Source organism: Drosophila subpulchrella, unplaced genomic scaffold (genome assembly GCF_014743375.2).
Source record: "Drosophila subpulchrella strain 33 F10 #4 breed RU33 unplaced genomic scaffold, RU_Dsub_v1.1 Primary Assembly Seq24, whole genome shotgun sequence".
In the NCBI taxonomy this organism is placed as follows: Eukaryota; Metazoa; Arthropoda; class Insecta; order Diptera; family Drosophilidae; genus Drosophila; species Drosophila subpulchrella.
This window is the reverse complement of record NW_023665550.1, coordinates 922741-940872: the sequence shown is the minus strand read 5'-3', so window position 1 is coordinate 940872 and position 18132 is coordinate 922741. Positions and strand designations below refer to the sequence as shown.

The 18132-nt window shown below is 39.1% G+C and overlaps 2 protein-coding genes and 2 non-coding genes across 4 annotated transcripts in view; 2 read left to right on the top strand and 2 right to left on the bottom strand.

Annotated features, from left to right (window-relative positions):
- The window catches only part of LOC119559457 (ecdysone receptor), a 91422-nt gene that overhangs the window by 54347 nt on the left and 18943 nt on the right, over positions 1 to 18132 (bottom strand). The gene's annotated exons all lie outside the window — the stretch shown is intronic.
- Positions 5457 to 7341, top strand: LOC119559458. The gene is made up of 3 exons (XM_037872564.1): positions 5457 to 5947; positions 6900 to 7188; positions 7240 to 7341. Exons 1-3 carry the CDS (start codon positions 5555 to 5557, stop codon positions 7248 to 7250), a joined length of 693 nt encoding a protein of 230 aa, XP_037728492.1. The 5' UTR covers positions 5457 to 5554; the 3' UTR covers positions 7251 to 7341.
- Trnar-acg lies at positions 16066 to 16138 on the top strand. The gene has a single exon. It is a non-coding gene; the product is annotated as a tRNA-Arg (tRNA).
- Positions 16731 to 16803, bottom strand: Trnak-cuu. Its single transcript has one exon. It is a non-coding gene; the product is annotated as a tRNA-Lys (tRNA).

The following is an 18132-nucleotide window of genomic DNA, read 5'->3' as shown; positions in this document are numbered from 1 at the left end:
TGGGCCTTGAAAGCATTGCATTTTACCTAAAAATATTTGACCTTTTAAACTAAATAGATTTATAGAATTAGATATTGATGTTGGACCCAAGCAATTAATGATTGTATTGCTTATAAGTACTTAATCAGTTATTTAGGGTACTAGGGCCCGTTTTTCTTGGTACTCAGATGAGCTAAGGAAATTCCAGATAAAATACCAGATTTCGTGGGTGAATTCCGATGAACGACGTAATACCCTCTGCACATAGCCTGTTCACATAGAGGGTCGTAGAGGGACGCCCAGTATTGTGGGACTTGACCTATAGGAAGCAATACCACAACAGTTAATAGGTAATCCAATCGAGAAGCCCATTGGGAAGAAGCATGCCGAGTTGGACTTCGCTCCCTACATGAACATCCTGCCACACAAAGAAAGTAGGTTCTGGCCAACAGAAAATTTGATAAAGTACCTTCCTAGCAGAACCACAAGTAATACGATCTCCGACGAGCTCTCCATTGGGGAATCGCAGGACTTTACTACCACCAGCTACTTGGAGGACGCTCCGGCTTCTTTAGGGAAGAGGAAAAAGATCGCCCGTTAAGGATAACTGGTGGAGACAATACCAGCCATTGCCAAGATGCTGGGCAACTTACTTACATTCCATTTATTATACCCGTTACTCGTAGAGTAAAAGGGTATACTAGATTCGTCGGAAAGTATGTAACAGGCAGAAGGAAGCGTTTCCGACCCCATAAAGTATATATATTCTTGATCAGTATCACTAGCTAAGTCAATCTAGCCATGTCCATGTCCATGTCTGTCCGTATGATCGCTGTGATCTCGGAAACTACAATACTGGGATTAGGCATGCAGATTCCTGAGATTCCTGCGCAGCGCAAGTTTGTTTCAGCAGAGTGCCACGCCCACTCCAACGCCCACAAACCGACTAAAACTGTGGCTCCTACAGTTTTGATGCTAGAATAAAAATTTTAACTGAAATGTATTGTTCTCATCAATACCTATCGAATGACCCAAAAAAAAGTTTGCCACGCCCACTTTAACTCCGACAAACCGCCCACAAACTTCAACAAATCGTAAATATGAACGCGGATATCTCAATCGATAGGTATTGACGAGAGTAATACATTTCAGTTAAAATTATTTCTCTAGCATCAAAACTGTAGGAGCCACAGTTTTAGTCGGTTTGTGGGCGTTGGAGTGGGCGTGGCACTCTGCTGAAACAAACTTGCGCTGCGCAGGAATCTCAGGAATCTGCCTGCCTAATCCCAGTATTGTAGCTCTTATAGTATCCGAGATCTCAGCGTTCATATGGACAGACGGACATGGATAGATCGACTCGGCTAGTGATCCTGATCAAGAATATACATATATACTTTATTGGGTCGGAAACGCTTCCTTCTGCCTGTTACATACTCTCCGACGAATCTAGTATACCGTTTTACTCTAGGAGTAACGGGTATAAAAATCGGAAGTCTCTGTATATACAACGCAATTTAATTTATAAAATCTGCAAGGGTTAAAAACATCGTCTTGCTAAATTTTCTATCGTTTTTTCAGTGTATTGTTACTTTAGGATGCAAGTAAAAACACATTTTTAATAAGACCTTTCTTTTATATAAACAGAATTGGGAAAAACACTAAGCACTTCACTATTGCCATTTTATTAACTAAGTGAGTGTCTGGCCAAGAATTTGACGAAGAATTTTAAAGTGCAGAAAAGGTTTGGAACTCGAAGTAGCTTTGAAAAAGAGGATTGGGTTTAGGTATTATTCTGGCTCAAAATCGCACCACGGGATAGGAAAATAATTAAATTTGTGTAATATTTCCAAAAAGTTACACTGCCCCTAAACTTTGGCTTCAGATTCGCCCCTGTCCAGACGTCAGTCAATCTAAGTCTGGGCTCTAGGAGCACATAAATCTTTATTACTCGCCCGCGCAGTTTGTGTCAAGCATCGGCAATAAACATGAGTGCGAAATGCGAAAAAATTTCGAAATTGCGAAACCGAAGCTTGACGGACTGCCTAGAAAAATAAAAAATAAATTAAATATAAGACACAAAACCATTCTTTGAAAAGCAGAAAATATAATTTTTAGATTAGACAAATTTATTATTTTGTACCTTTGCTGTTTAGCTAGCAAACGCCCATAAGAAAAGCGTACTGTTAGATTGTTGAATTACGAATGCTGCGATATTTTTATATTTATTGTTGTTTTCGTTGACATGACATTATGATATTTATGTGACAATTTGAAGCGTTCAGAATGCTTATGTGAATGTGTGCCATCCTCCAGGGCGCCAACGAATCTGATCGTAATGCCAACAGACAGCTAGTCCCCCAGATTGCATACTAAGCATGAGACCAGCGTTCAGGGTGGGCGTGCCCTTGTCTCGTCAGTTATCGATAACTATTTCCTGGACAACCAAATCGAAACGCAGTACGGCCAAAACAAAATCTCATCAGCATTCAGCGGGGCTGGGGGAACTGAACACTTGTTGCTGCGGCACGTTCCAGCTAATTTTAGTAGTCTTTCTGTCGTAGCTGTAGGTGGTGTAGGGTAGTGTAAGTGCAACATGCGCTACAGACATTTCCCGGGGCTGGGCACTAATGCACCATTAAGCAGCAGACAACGTTGGCCGATGAAAAGCTTCTGGTTACAGAAATAGCCACGCACTTGCCATAACACCGTCCGCGTCGCACTCAATTGGAGTCCCTATGCACCTAGCACCCCTTACCAGCATTCCATCCTTCGAACTAAGGCCAACTTGTGTAAATTATTTTTAAATTGCACATATTTAATCAAGTGTGAAGTCTGCTGTGTCGCTGTCGCAGCACTTTGTATGTATGCATGCCAAACAATTAATTAGTAAAGAATTCTCTGTTCCGTTTTTTTGTTCATTTAATTGTCTTGTTCAAAAGTGTATTTGCCTGGAACTTCAGTTTTTTGGGAAGGATTTTCTGAAGTAGATCATCCGTGTGTTGAATTACATTTAAAAGAACTCATTATTAGTTTCCAGTTTTAAAAGTTTTCAATGCCTTACGATTATTTCCATCTAAAATGCAAATTTGTGGGCCTACGCATTTCCTCCATCCTTAAGAAAATATCTTCTTTACCAAAAAGACTTTGTATATAAGCTTTGCAATGAACGCAATTTCTTTCAAATACCAGCGATTTGTATTCAGCAACTAATTTAAGCATCCAGATGTCGCCTTAGCACTCTTGAAATGCATGGGCCATTCTTTTACAAACCGTACACTTTTTTGAGTCGCATTTATGATTTGTCTGAAACTTTTTTTACGTTTGTTGTACGGTTTCAGAGGATTAAATACAAAAAAAAATTAAGTCAATCTGATAACCACAGCGGGAGAAATAGATTTTCAAGCAAAGGAACTTTTTACAAGTATTCGTAAAATTTGTTATTTTAAATCTAAATATGATTTTTGTTTGTTTTTGGCGAAATTCGTTCGGTTTGTAAAAGAACGGCCCATATACACATTCACAAGTAGGTGTTTTATGTGAATAATCGATCGCCCACCGAAAGTTCATTGCACGCGTCGCGACGCAATTGCTGCGGTTCTTACTCATTTTGGCTTCTCGCTTAGCGCCGAGTTTTACCTAATTAAGTCAACAAAGTGGGAAACCCCAGACACGCACACATTACCGCCAAAATTATAAGCTCTGAAAAAATAAGTTGGAAAAATGTTCGCAATTAAATGAAATTTCCGAAATATTTTGTAGACATATTTTGCAATCATTGACGAATTGCGGATCGTTAGCCTAGTCTTTCTAGTATAGACCATAAATCTAGACGTTTAGGTCTAGATGAGCCCAGCACTAATCAAAACAAAAATATGAAATGTTATAATGTTTCATACAATTCCGTATCAATTTTAACTTTAAATGCTAACGTCTAACGTTAATATGTTCAAAAATGTGTGTTGGTATATCAGAAATTACCTTTGAAAAAGATCAAACCTTTCTGTTTATTTAAGAGTATTAAAATTATCAGTAACTCACTTGTGAAAGTGCCATATCAAATTATATGGAATTATGAAGTCTCCCGTTACAATAACAAAATTAAGTTTAATTTCATACACACCCTGTTCATAAAATTATTCCCAATTCGTGACGTTTCGTATGTCTGCCATGGGGGTGAACTAGGAACTACACTCAGAGAAAAAATCAAGTATTTCTTGCTTGAATCAAATACTATCAGTGTCAAAACTTCGCCAAGCATGGAAATTCCCAGTCCCGAAAACAAAGTACCGCTTTCAAGTACGCATTTTTTAGAAAGGAAATACTCCATTTCAGTACGTTTTTCGATCCTTCCAGTCTAGTACGATTTATTAATAAACTAAGAAAGTTGCAGACATGATTTAAGGGCGAATAGTTATTAAATCAACACATATATTGTACATTTATATATACAAAGCACTTTCAGAACAAACAGTTGGGAATTTTAGGAGTTGACTGATATTTAAGTCCAAAATGTGATCAATGTAAGACCTTTTTCAATACGAACGGTCTAAAAATGCTATGCATGAAATCGTTCTTAAATTAAGACTGTTTGTACTTGACTTTAGAACGGTGATTTTACCCGTGTTGTTTTTTCTTGGTGCGTTTTAAATTTTGATTCTACATGGCATAATTTATAATTCTTAAAAATTCGTTGTATCAACCTATTTTCATATACAACAAGAAGAAACGCTACAATCGAATGGCAGGACTATCTGTTTCAAATTAAAAAAAAAAATTCTAGGTCATTTCTAATGGCGCGGCACACACCACCGATGTCAGCGCCGCGGCACTACGTCTAACTTACTTAGTCTTATATTGTAAAATAACAATGGTACGATTCTTAGCATTTATGGATCAATAAAATCAATTAAATATTTAACACTGAAATAAAATCTTCAAAAATGTGGGCGCCAGACAGTCTATAGAAATGTAAGACCCGTTGGTGTCGTGGCAGAGCGCCAGTAGGGGACACCCAGACTCGCGAGTCAGGCCAGTGGGTACCACTACTTTAGAGTTACGGGCGTTTATGGAGAAGGCGGCCAGCCTGCTGAGATAAATTTGCGCTGCGCAAGAATCTCTAGAATCTGTATGCCTAATCCCAACTTTCTAGCCTCTTTAGTTTCCAAGATCTCAGCGTTCATACGGACATGGCTAAACCGACTCGGCCAGTGATCCCAACCAAATATATACATACTTTATAGGGTCGGAAATGCTTCCTTCTATCTGTAACATAATTTCCGACGAATACAATAAACCCTTTCAATCTACGATTAAGGGCATAAATATGTGTTATTGTCCTCGTTTTATTGGGAAACTGTAGTGTTTCTAAAGCAGACTGCTGATATACATTGAGCTATATGATTAAGCTATGTTTTAAAAAGTGCTGATCCACACGGGCGTAGCGCAATTAGAAATATTTACAATCGAGCAGGCTTGAACAGTAGTTTCATGGAAAGACTTCAAATTTTAAAATTCATAAGTGATCCCTCCACCACTGTCACAAAGCAAACTAAACATAAACACGAGAATTTTAAGAATGGAAAACCTCACAATAGCGGAAATAGAAAACCTCACACTGCGCAGATACGACGGAGTTAAAGTCATGAGCGGTAAAAATTCCTTTGAGCTATACATGAACTTCCTGTGGATATTTGCTTGCATATATGTCCTTTCCAAACTAACCCAACTTTTGGAGCGGGTCCTTGGACAGCGGTTGGTCGGCCAAAAGCAATGGTGCGACGTGCGCTTAATCGAAAATGAATGGCAGCTTACCCTGCAACTTTACGAGGAAGACAAGCGCCAGCTGGAGGCACAGGTGCGCGAGCTGCGCGAAAAGAACCTTTTTATGGAGCGCATGATGGTCGAACTGCGCGACTGCAACATCCACTTAATAAGCGCGAACTTTATGCGGTCCGTGATGCAAGATCAGGTTAACGCAAAACATTCTTTATGAAATTAGACTAAATTAATCAATAATATGTTGGATAGATTTCGTTTAAAAGAGATTTCAAGGAAAATCCCTAATGCAAATGCATCTCTTTTAACCGAAAAAAATTTTAACGTGACAGACAACAACCAAATCCACTCATCTTACTATTTTACAAAAAAGTTTTACAATTAAATAGTAATAAAAGCAACAATAAACAAGAGAAAACGCCATAGTCGAGGGCCTCGACTATCAGATACTCGTTACTCAGCTAACTTCAAGCGCCACCTATCGTTCCTATCGGCTGTTTACAAGATTTTACTAACACGCCACATATCGTGAAACCCAGGTGGCGCTAGTGAACTTTCATAAGCATCCGATTTTCTGTATGAATATATCTCCATCCCAATCGCACTCTATTGAGTTTGCTTACCACTGTGGACGGCACGGCAGTCCAGGAGAGTGTGCGAAGGCGACTACTATATATAGCCGTATATTTGAAAATCTGCTGTGATAGTCCGTTCGAAGCGAGTGATACAACAATCGAAAGGTATTTCAAAAACTAACCTTATATACCAGAACTTTGAAATTTCAACTCTTTTTGTATAAGGAGCAGTGAAAGTAAAAAGTTAAAATTAAGAAAAGGGAAGCTGTTGGGATCGGTGGGGATAAACTCCCCGATTATTTACCTAGTTTTATGCTTACTGAGAATACGCGTCATGAATGCGAATGACACCTAATTTTTTTCAAATCCGATGCCCCGTTCAAAAGTTATTCCAAAAACAAGATTGTGGGTAGTCTTCGACATCTCATCGTTCATACGGACAGACGGACAAGAATATATATACTTTATGGGGTCGAAATGCTTCGTACTACCTTTTACATACTTTCCGAAGAATCTAGTAAAACTGATATTATTAAAAAAAGTTAACAAGATTCCTATTCCTTTTCGTAGATTTCGACACCACCACAGCCGAACATTTACATCAGCAACACCCACTTTCATCTTACACGCCAGGTGATCGTAAACGAGAGTCATATCGATCTTAATGTTCATAACGCCGGCGGGAAAGTTACCGACTCCATGGGCTCAAAGTGTGCGGATCTGAATGTCTGGCTGCACTACCTGAAGATGCGCAAGTGCTATATAGGCCCGATCGCCGATCCAAATTTGACAGCTCCTAGAAGTTCAGAGCATATGCTTCCCATTGTTATGTCTACCGAGCAGTTGGCCAATTTGCAGGGTAAAAAAAATTGATTTAAAAATGTGCTAATAATCATTGCGATATTTCCAGGTATGATCTAGTTGACTTTATTTTTGATGCATTCTTAATATAAATTTTCATTGTTATATTATTCAAAAAACAAAAATCAAAAAAATGTATGTTTAAAACTAAGTTATAGTTTTTACTTATCTATTTAAAAACAAGGAAGGATACTATAGTCGAGTACCTCGACTATCAGATACCCGTTGCTTAGCTAAAGGGACCAAAGAGAGATGGAGATATGCAAGCTGCAAAGCGAGTTTTGATATGTAGTTGGACCGAGCTATTAAGTGTATTAAAGCGGAGGGAGATTTCTTTGAAAAATTAAACAAACAAGAAAGAACGCTATAGTCGAGTACCTCGACTATGAGATACCCGTTACTCAGCTAAAGGGACAAAAGGGAAATGGAGACATGCAAGCAGCAAAGCGAGACTGAAAAGCGCCACCTACCCCTGATCACAATATATGGTTATTTGGGCGGTAGACAGATTTAAGCGTTATGAGCGTTAGAATGGGCGTGGCAAACTTTTTTTTGGGTCAATCGATAGGTATTGACAAGACTAATAGATTTCAGTTAACATTTTTTTTTTGAGCGGTTTGTGGGCTTTAAAGTTGGCGTGGCATATTCGCGTAACAAACTTGCGCTGCGCTCAAGGCAACGGAATCTAAATCTGAAATCCCAATTCGATATCTTTGATAGTTTCCGAGATATCCTTGTTCATATGTACGATTTTTTGAAGTTTGTGGGCGCTAAAGTGGGCGTGGCAAACTTTTTTTTAGGTCAATTGATAGGTATTGATGAGAATAATACATTTAACAAACTTGCGCTGCGCTCAAGGCAACGGAATCTAAATCTGAAATCCCAATTCGATATCTTTGATAGTTTCCGAGATATCCTTGTTCATATGTACGATTTTTTGAAGTTTGTGGGCGCTAAAGTGGGCGTGGCAAACTTTTTTTTAGGTCAATTGATAGGTATTGATGAGAATAATACATTTAAGTTTCAATTTTTATTCTAGCATCAAAACTGTATGAGTCACAGTTTGGGGGGTTTGTAGTCGTTAAAGTGGGCGTGGCACGCTGCTGAAACAGACTTGCGCTCAGGAAGCTCAGGGATCTGCACGCCAAATCTCAATAGCCTAGCTCTTATAGTTTCCGAGATCTCAGCGTTTATTCGGACGGACAGACAGAAGGACAGACGGACATGGCTAGATCAACTCGGCTAGTGATCCTGATCAAGAATATATATACTTTATGGTGTCGGAAACTTTCCGACGAATCTAGTATACCCTTTTACTCTACGAGTAACGGGTATAACTATACGCAAAAATCTGTTGTAGTTTTCACTTTATTAAAAAAGTTCGGGAACTTTTGGGACACATCTTGTAGAACATAGGTGTCCAATCCGGCTAGTTGCGATAAAATTTTAAAATTTGTTTAGTCGGTCGAATTATTTAATTAATATTTCAAATACAATTTCCGTTAAGAGCTTCGAGCCACGCAAAATCGCTTATATTTGCCTAAACACCTACCATCCACACCAGCCCCCGGCCCCTTTTGATGGTCATCATGTCAACATCTGGCGGAAACGAAACAAAATAAATGCAAAATATGCCTGTCTGCCAGTCGGTCGTCTGTTTGCTCCAACTGCGACTGCTAAGACGATGACTTATCAAGGCAGAAATAAGCGATTGCTTTCTTCAGCTCTCTTTGCCCATTCTCCCGCTCTGTCGGCACTCTCCATTTTATTTTCTTTGCCATGGGGTCAGTGGCAGTTATCGTTGCAATTTTGTAATCAGTTGCCGACTCAAGGTTAAATGCACGCAGGCACAGTGGTACGAAGTCTGTTCTCCTCCTGCTGGTTGCTTTCTCGGTTTCTATAATTATTTGCTCCTATCGAGAGTTGCCATATTCGATTTACATTTTTTTAAGTGCACCACTTTGGTTGTTGTTCCTGTTGTGCGGCTACTTTGTGGGTCATTTGCCTGTCTGGTTCATGAGTATATGCATGAACATATGTAAATATGTACAGTGTACATTGTACACACTTGGAACTGGAATCGGGTTTATTTCGTTTTTTATTTGCGATTGTCACATTGCTGATTTAGATTTATTGCCATTTAAATGCAATTTCATTGTATTTTCTGGATCGGTGTTGTGCACAGAATTGGGCCTTCCCTTTCTCCCTCTGCACTCACATTTTCTGTTTTTACTGTCAGCTTTGACAATGATGACGCTGATGAAGCCCGAGTCGATTAGTGTTGAATGCTTTATAAATAATTGAACGGATGAAGTCACTGAACTAATTCAACAACTCGTCCTCGCTAGTATACACGTTTTATCTGGCTTAGAGAAATTTAAAATGTATATTCTTCGGCGCTTTTGTTTAAAATCTTAATAAAGATCGAAATACGAAAGGAATACAGCCATCTTGAACCGATTTCGAGGCTGTTTTTCAAGCATCGTTACTATTATTTCAATACCCCTTACTCGTACAGCATAAGGGTATTCTAGAGTCTTTGGAAAGTACGTAACTTGTAGAATGAAGCGTTTCTGATCCCATAATGTATAAATATTATTGGTCAGGATCACTAGACGAGTCGATCTAGCCATGTCCTTCTGTCCGTATGAACGCAGTGATTTCAGAAACTAAGACAGGGTGCAATATTGGGATTGGGCATGCAGATTCTAGAGACTGCTGCGCAGCGTAATTTGTTTCAGTAAAGCTGCGACGCGCACAATCAGCTCGAAACTATGGCTCCTACAGTTTTAATGCTAGAATGACAATTTTAACTAAAATGTATTGGTGTCGTCAAAACTTATCAATTGACCAAATAACATGTAGCCACGCCCTCTCGAACGCCCACAAACCGCACAAAACTGTGCCGCCACATTTAAAGAATTTCATTTTGAAACCTCTTGTCAATACTTATCGGTAGGCCGAGAAAGGTTAAGTCGGACCGTTAGTTAGTCCGATTTCAATAGTAAATATATCGTCAATGACGTCACGGCCATAGATAAATGTGAAAAGTGTAAAATGTAAAAATGTAAAGTAGATTACATCTAAAAAGTATATATTTATTTTGAAGTTGGTTAGCTAAGTAGCGGGTATCTGATAGTCGGAGCTCTCGTTATTCCTTGTTTTGCATTACTTTACTCAAGTTTCAGGTAAATTTAACAAGTCATATAAGCCCCTAAACATAGAATAAGAATGAATAATAAAATAAATAACTCAGATTACTAATGTTTTGTCCTATAGTCATTTCTTGCTATTAGCCAAGTTTTTTGGTGTGGGTATCGTAACATAACCAACGTCATTGAAGCACCCGCATCTGGTAATTCGGTTCAATTTTACCTATAAACTTGTATTGTTATGCAGTTGATACTAATTCGAGCCAAGTCGAGACCACGCCCAAAAGCCTAGTGCAACAGGGATGACGCATTCCCCGGTATTTATTTCTGTGGCTAGCGTCTTATGCCAACCACCTACGCAAATGAGAGTCCTAGCACGGTAAGCTATAAGTTATTTATAGATCACCTACTATGCGTGGCACTTCACACTTGACCAGCATCGCCTGACGTTTGCATAGATAATTTGTTTACCACTCAGGCAAAAAATTAGAATCCGCAGAACGCAAATATTTTCGCACATTAACCCACAACCGGGCCGTGGAGCAGAGAGGGAGCGCCGGAATAATCTAATCGTTAATTGGCACACTAACCCCAAACAGAAATTTCGTTGCCATTGGCCCCATTCCACTCTCACTGATAAAAATAGTTTACGTTTTATCAAGGTTATTTGCCAAAAAAAGCAAACAGAAAAAACAAACAAAAGCGAAAATGAAAGTGGGAGCCAAAGCAAAAAAAGTGCGAGGGTGTGTGAATAGATAGACCGCGCCGAAAACAATTGGGAACGGCCTTGAGATAATGCCCTCATTTATGGACTTGCGTTGAATGCTTATATACAATCAAAGAGTTGGTAAAATTGGAAGAATAGAAACACTTTCCGCATGTTGAGCCATAAGCGGACTATCTATAAATTAAGTTTTATAATAGCCACTCTAAACTACAATATCACAAATTCGAATTGCCTTTTAAATATCTTAATCGCAACTGTGCTTAGGAAACTGTGAATAAAACAAAAACTTTAATATTTAAATACTAAACAAGAAAGAACGCTATAGTCGAGTGTCTCGACTATTAGATATCCGTTACTCAGCTTTTAAATTTAAATTAAACAAGGAAGAACGCTATAGTCGAGTACCTCGACTATCAGATACCCGTTACTCAGCTAAGGGGACCAAAGGTAAATGGAGATATGCAAGCAGCAGAGCGAGATTGAAATGCGCCTCCTACCGGCGGTAGACAGATTTAAGCGTTGTGGGCGTTAGAGTGGGCGTGGCAAAGTTTTTTTGGATCAATCGATCGAAATTTTTTATCTAGCATGAAAATTGTGGGCGCCACAGGCTTGGGCGGTTTGTGGGCGTTAGAGTGGGCGTGGCATATTCGCGTGACGAACTTGCGCTGCGCTCAAACCTACGGAATCTAAATCTGAAATACCATTTCTCTATCTTTGATATTTTCCGAGATATCCGCGATCATATTTACGATTTTTTTAAGTTTGTGGGCTGTTTGTGGGCGTTCAAGTGGGCGTTTCTAGGTCAATCGATAGGTATTGATGAGAACAATACATTTCAGTTAAAATTTTTATTCTAGCATGAAAACTGTAGGAGCCACAGTTTTGGGCGGTTTGTGGGCGTTAGAGTGGGCGTGGCACTCTGCTGAAACAAACTTGCGCTGCGTAAGAAGCTCAGGAATCTGCACGCCTAATCGCAATAGCCTAGCTCTTATAGTTTCCAAGATCTCAGCGTTCATCCGACGGACAGACAGACGGACAGACGGACATGGCTAGATCGACTCGGCTAGTGATCCTGATCAAGAATATTTATACTTTATGGGGTCGGAAACGCTTCCTTCTGCCTGTTACATACTTTCCGACGAATCTAGTACACCCTTTTACTCTACGAGTAACGGGTATAAAAATAGGCTTGGAAAATTCGCAAGAAATGGCACACCAGGATTCTCCATACGAGAGTTAGTCGTAGACTAGTAGCCACTGCACACAGCTGCTTAAAATTGCAACTCCGATTCACATAGAGAATCGCTGAACCGAATAGCTACTCGGCAGAAGCAAATCGTATGCGAAGGGAGACAACGTGCCACTTCATTTGGCCCGAACAAAATGCTAAACAACGCAAAACTTAATATTGCTATCAGGCAAGCGTACACCCAGAAAAATAATACACCAAATTTTAGGTCATGCATACCCTAATAAATTTAAAAAGGACCAAAAGACAATTTTTAGGTCATGCACTGCCTAAAACTTTCAATGGTTGTACTTTTTGTTATACATAGGATATATAGGACTATTGTGGGCCAACAGTGACTTTAAGAGAATTTTCACAAATAATAACCATTTGAACCCTTTTAAGTATTTCTAACACCTTCCTCGCATACTGTTCTTTCAACAATTTTCAAATGGATTTTCCTTCGAAAAATAGTGTACGGGTTGGTGCAACAGATTCCAGGTCTTGCCATGAAGGACTTAAACTGGAGGTTGGACATTTCCTTAAAAAAGCAATTGCTGGGTTCCTGGCCGTTGGGAGGCTTCTTGGGCCTGCACCAAAAAAATTTCCTTATAACTGAGCCAAGTAAAAAAATCACCTAAACTCGTAAAACAAAAATACTGAATAAAATATTGGAATACTGAATCGATTTGCGTTTGCGGTCCATTTTCCCGCTGCAGCGAGTTGTAGTCTTTTTCCCGTCCATTTCCAAAACGTGTATTTCTTATGGAGGAAAAGAGTCGCTGAATCGGATTTGGGTCGCTAAGGCGAAAGTACCCTCTGTGTAAATAGGGTATAAGTTCGTAATTTCACGCCCTTTGCTGAGAGTGGCATTTTAATATGTTAAACAATTAATACCAATTAAAAAAACAAAGCAATATTTTGTAAGCACACAAATTTTATACAAAACCGCACTGACCACAGACAAATTGCGAAACGAAATGACGCTCCGCCGAAAAATAATAGCTTGGGTCAAAAGGGAGATCCGAGGAATTTTCACAAATAAAGGGTAACGGCAATTTATCGCAACCTTCTTTTATCGTGTAAGCGTGGTTTTCTGTTTTCTTTCTATCTTCCAATAATTTTGATTTTCTAAAATTCGTTCTATCGTCCAGAAATGTCTCAGAGTTACTTTTTCGCGATCCCGACCCTTTTTATACCCTTGCAGAGGGTATATTGATTTCAGTCAGAAGTTTGCAACGCAGTGAAGGAGACGTTTCCGACCACATAAAGTATATACATTCTTGATCAGCATGACTAGACGAGTCGATCTAGCCATGTCCGTCTGTCCGTCCGCTTCTACGCAAACTAGTCTCTCAGTTTTAAAGCTATCGGGCTGAAACTTTCCCAAAAGTCTAATGTCTTTTGCAGGTAGTATATAAGTCGGAACCAGCCGGATCGGACAACTATATCTTATAGCTCCCATAGGAATAATCGCAAAAAAAAAAATTTTTTAATTATATATTTGGTGTGTTTTAACCTTCTAAGCTTTTAAACTACATTTTTTTTATTAGTTTTGAATTTCGAATTTAATTTTATCAAAATCGGACGACTACATCATATAGCTGCCATAGGAACGATCGAAAAATTGGTGGGAAAATAATATAAAGCAAATTATAGCTTCGGTGTTTTTTGATATATTATCTTATACTATTGGGAATATCATGTTTTGTATTATTAAATTTAATAATTATAACTGCAAGGGTATACAAACTTCGGCTTGCTTGCTTGCTAACTTCCTTTCTTGTTGTTTTTGCTTAAAATGTCTTCTATAGCCTTTCTATCGTCCAGAAGTTACTATGAAGTGATAGCTATTTTAGGACAACCGACAGGTATTCTTAAAACCAATACATTTATGTTAAAATCATTCTAGGATCAAAATTGTGAGCGGCACATACATACAGCGTTCATACGGACAGACAGACATGGCGACTGGGTAACAAAATAAGGGTAACATTTTATTAAAAAAGCATGTATTGGTCTTACATTTAGGGCAATTTTTTAGTACTTAGAAAAATAACCCTATCAGTGTAGGTTCGGGCACGCTTCCTTCTGCCTGTTACATAAGTTTCGACAAACCTAGACCCAAACAAGGAAGAACGCTATACCCAGATACCCATTATACAGCTAAAGGGACCAAAGGGAGATGGCAATCTTTTTTTGGGTCAATCGATAAGTATTGACGAGACTAATACATTTCAATTAAAATTTGTTTTCTAGCATGAAAATTGTGGGCGCACATTTCAGTTAAACATTCTTTTCTAGCATTAAAACTGTAGGCACCACAGTTTTCGGGCTGTTCGTGGGCGTTAGAGTGGGCGTGGCACCCTGCTGAAACAAACTTGCGCGGCGGAAGAAGCTCAGGAATCTACATACTATCGACGTTATATTTGTCAATTTGTTAAGGATCACAGACATCATGTTGATTCAATCGGAAGACACCTCGAGCTTAGATCAGATTGGGAACACGGCTTTAAAAACAAGTTTCAAGAACTGGGCCAGCGATCCCAAGAGGAATACCCCAACGAAATTTATGTTTTCACAAAAATTAGGGTCAGGGCTAGAGACATTGTTTGACGCTGCTGTCCCACTATCAAGTGTCGTCTACGGTTTGTTCTCTGCTTGCGAACGTGTATCTGTGCCATGCGAAAGCGAAAAGATACCCACTCACACACAGCAGCAGACGGGCAGTTTCGTGAAGGAGGAGGCAGGGCGCAAGTGTAAGTGTTCATGACTCCCATTCTAATTTTATTTAAATGCCCCGCACATTCAGACGTGCTGCCGTCTCGCTCTTGCCCCCTTTTTACCTCCCATACCCCTAATGGCGATACGAGCACTTCTATACACAAAATTGCAGGCGACGTCGGCCATTTTGGTTTTACTTTTATTTCGTCTGTTTTTTGGCAAAATTTCATGTTGTCTTTGTATTGCCGAATCGTGGCTGTGGCTGGTGTGACTGTCTGCCTGCGCCTGCCACTCCCCCTGCGCTGCCAGCCCCTACGCGAGTGTTGGATACAAATGCGACACGCCCCACACGCCCCCACTCACACCCGCCTGTATCATAATCATTGTCTCTGTGTCGTGTTTTGTGAAGCGCAAAAACGTGTTGCCATCACTTTTTTCGCTCTTTGTTGATATATTTTACGAACTTTTTAGTTGTTGTTTTTGTTCGGCAAGTATTTTCATTTCTCTGAGTTTAACTGTCTATGCCAGTAAGTCTATGTTTAGTGTTTTTTGTGATTCTGAGCAAAAACGCCAATATTGTATGCAAATTGGCACGAAAAAATAAACGACCAATTAATAAATGCAACTTTAACAGGTTCATTTTAACCGAAATCTTAACTCCTGCACTAGCCAATTCAATTTAAAATAAGTTCAGTGTTATGTTTGTTGCCCTGGTTCGTCCCTATGTGAAGAGGACGGCGACACAAAAGTGAAACGCGGTGTGACTAGGAGGCCTTACAAAACTACTAAAACAAATGTGCCCTGTGTGCATAGGGCTTGAGCATCCCCGCTTTATTTACATACTTCTCAACGAACACAATATACCCGTTTTAGTCTACGAGTAATGGGGATAAAAATACCATGGCACAAAGTCGCGTGCAAAATGAGAATCTTTCATACATATACCGGTTCCACTTGCCAACGAATGGACATAGAAAAAGTAGAAGAATTTTCTAATCGACGGAGCGCTCTAATAATCGACACAGAAAGCAGTGCTTGCCAACCGGTCCTGTGGCGCAATGGATAACGCGTCTGACTACGGATCAGAAGATTCCAGGTTCGACTCCTGGCAGGATCGAGTAGATGAATTTTTTTTCGATCAATTCAATTCAATTAAAAAGTACTCGAAACAAAGGTTTTACAAAAACGACAAGCGTAAAATGTTTGAACCATTTTTATTTCCGAAGCTTTTCCATACTTTGTTTGAATCCAAGTAATTCTTTTTTACTAAGTCCTACGAACCGAGCATTTCAGTATAAAAAAAACTAAGAAGCAGGGACCATAAATATTATAATTTTTATTTTAAAATCACCAAATAAGAATTATTATGAATTTATTAAAAAAAAAAAATTAAGTTTAATAATTATTTTTGATTTTTATTTCAAAAGATATTTAAACAGTTTTTTTTTGGATTACGATTCATAAAAGTCTGAGATAAGAATTGTTTTCGGAGTTATTCAAATGTGTCAAAAAAAAAGGTTTTTGATTTTTTATTTGTATTAATTAGTTTAATTTAAAAAAAATTACAAAAATATTGTACTCAAATTTATACTACATCTCCGCTGTTAGGTTACCCACCAAATTTTTAATGGAGATTCTTGTTTCGTCGGCTTTTGCTCAAAAAGGTCCTAGGACTTGAATAAAAGTAAGAAAAACTGAAAAATAAAATTCGCCCAACGTGGGGCTCGAACCCACGACCCTGAGATTAAGAGTCTCATGCTCTACCGACTGAGCTAGCCGGGCACTTGCGGGCACAGCCGACAACGAGATCCAGAAGCAAGTTCTTTTCGGCTAGGTAGCAACAAGATAGAAATTGGCTGCTAGATACAAATGTTATGCGCATCACATGAGAACAGAACATCGAGCTCACACTGAGTATGCGCAATTTAGTTCTTTGGCGGGAGTGATTCAGGTCAAACTAATTATCGTGACCAAGCAAATTGAATCAACGACTTTGATGAGTTGGCCGTGGCAAAGATAATCAAAATGAATGTGATCAGTGTACGTATTATTGCATGGCCCGTCGCCATTACACGATAATTTTCGGGCTCTTTTGCTCAATCAGCTGAGGCAGTGGGGGAAATTCCATTCCACTCAATGTCACGGCTCGCGCTCTCCGATTCTCCCTGCTGTTTGCTCGTAACTATTCATAGATTTCTATTTCATTTCACATTCACCCTGACCCACCGCAATAGTTTTTATATTGCCTCGCCTACCCCTTTTCTCCGTCGACAGCAGCTGCAGCAATAAATACAACGCCAACTATTTATGGCAAAATTCATTCGCTTTGTTGGCGTTGTTGCTAGCTTTCTATCACAGTTTTTGCCATTGCTGCTCTCGATTTAGTTTATTATTGTTTGTTGCTTGATTGTGTATATTTCGCTTTTTTGGCTTCTGTTTTGTTTTTTCTGCCTACGGGCAATTGAGTTCCCAAGCGATAAGTCTGAAACCATCGTCACACGCACAATTTTCTACGCACATTTGGCCATTTAAACAAAGTGCGACATTTTTGCTGCAGACGGTGCGTATGTATAGTGGCGCGGCGGGCATACGCGGCGTATGAGTCATATTACGCATACGCCACTCTGTCTACGGCGTTCTGAACGATTTCATATTTGACTTAAATGTGTCTGCGAATTGTTTGAAGATTTTATGGAATATGGTAAATCATTAGAGACAGTTCGCGAGTTCATAGATCATAGTGGGGAAAGCTTATATTTTACTAATGAGTTTAAGTACAAGACGGTCCATTAGACGGTCCATACTTGGATGGAAGTATTTATTTATGGTATGCCAGTAGAAAATGTTTGAAAATAAGATGCGGTCTAGGTCTGTGGTTCGGCTTCAACCGGTTAATCACTCATGCGCACCTTTGCCTTTATTCAAATATATTATTTCCATACAGGTGTCCTTTACTTAAAAGAAAAGTCCCTTCGGGCTTAAGTTGTTCAAACCAAAAATCTTGGTATCTTGATACCAGAAAGTAGACAAGATTGGAAAGAGGAAGGATTTAAAAAAAAATCATTTTAGGTGATTTTTAATAGAACTCTATTATTATTATTTTGCTTATTA

Bases quoted from the DNA above. Each gene is read 5' to 3' on its own strand.
- LOC119559458 (XM_037872564.1), top strand. From the start codon at position 5,555: ATGGAAAACCTCACAATAGCGGAAATAGAAAACCTCACACTGCGCAGA. The intron at 5,948-6,899 runs GTTAACGCAAAA...TCCTTTTCGTAG, and splicing joins GGTCCGTGATGCAAGATCAG to ATTTCGACACCACCACAGCC.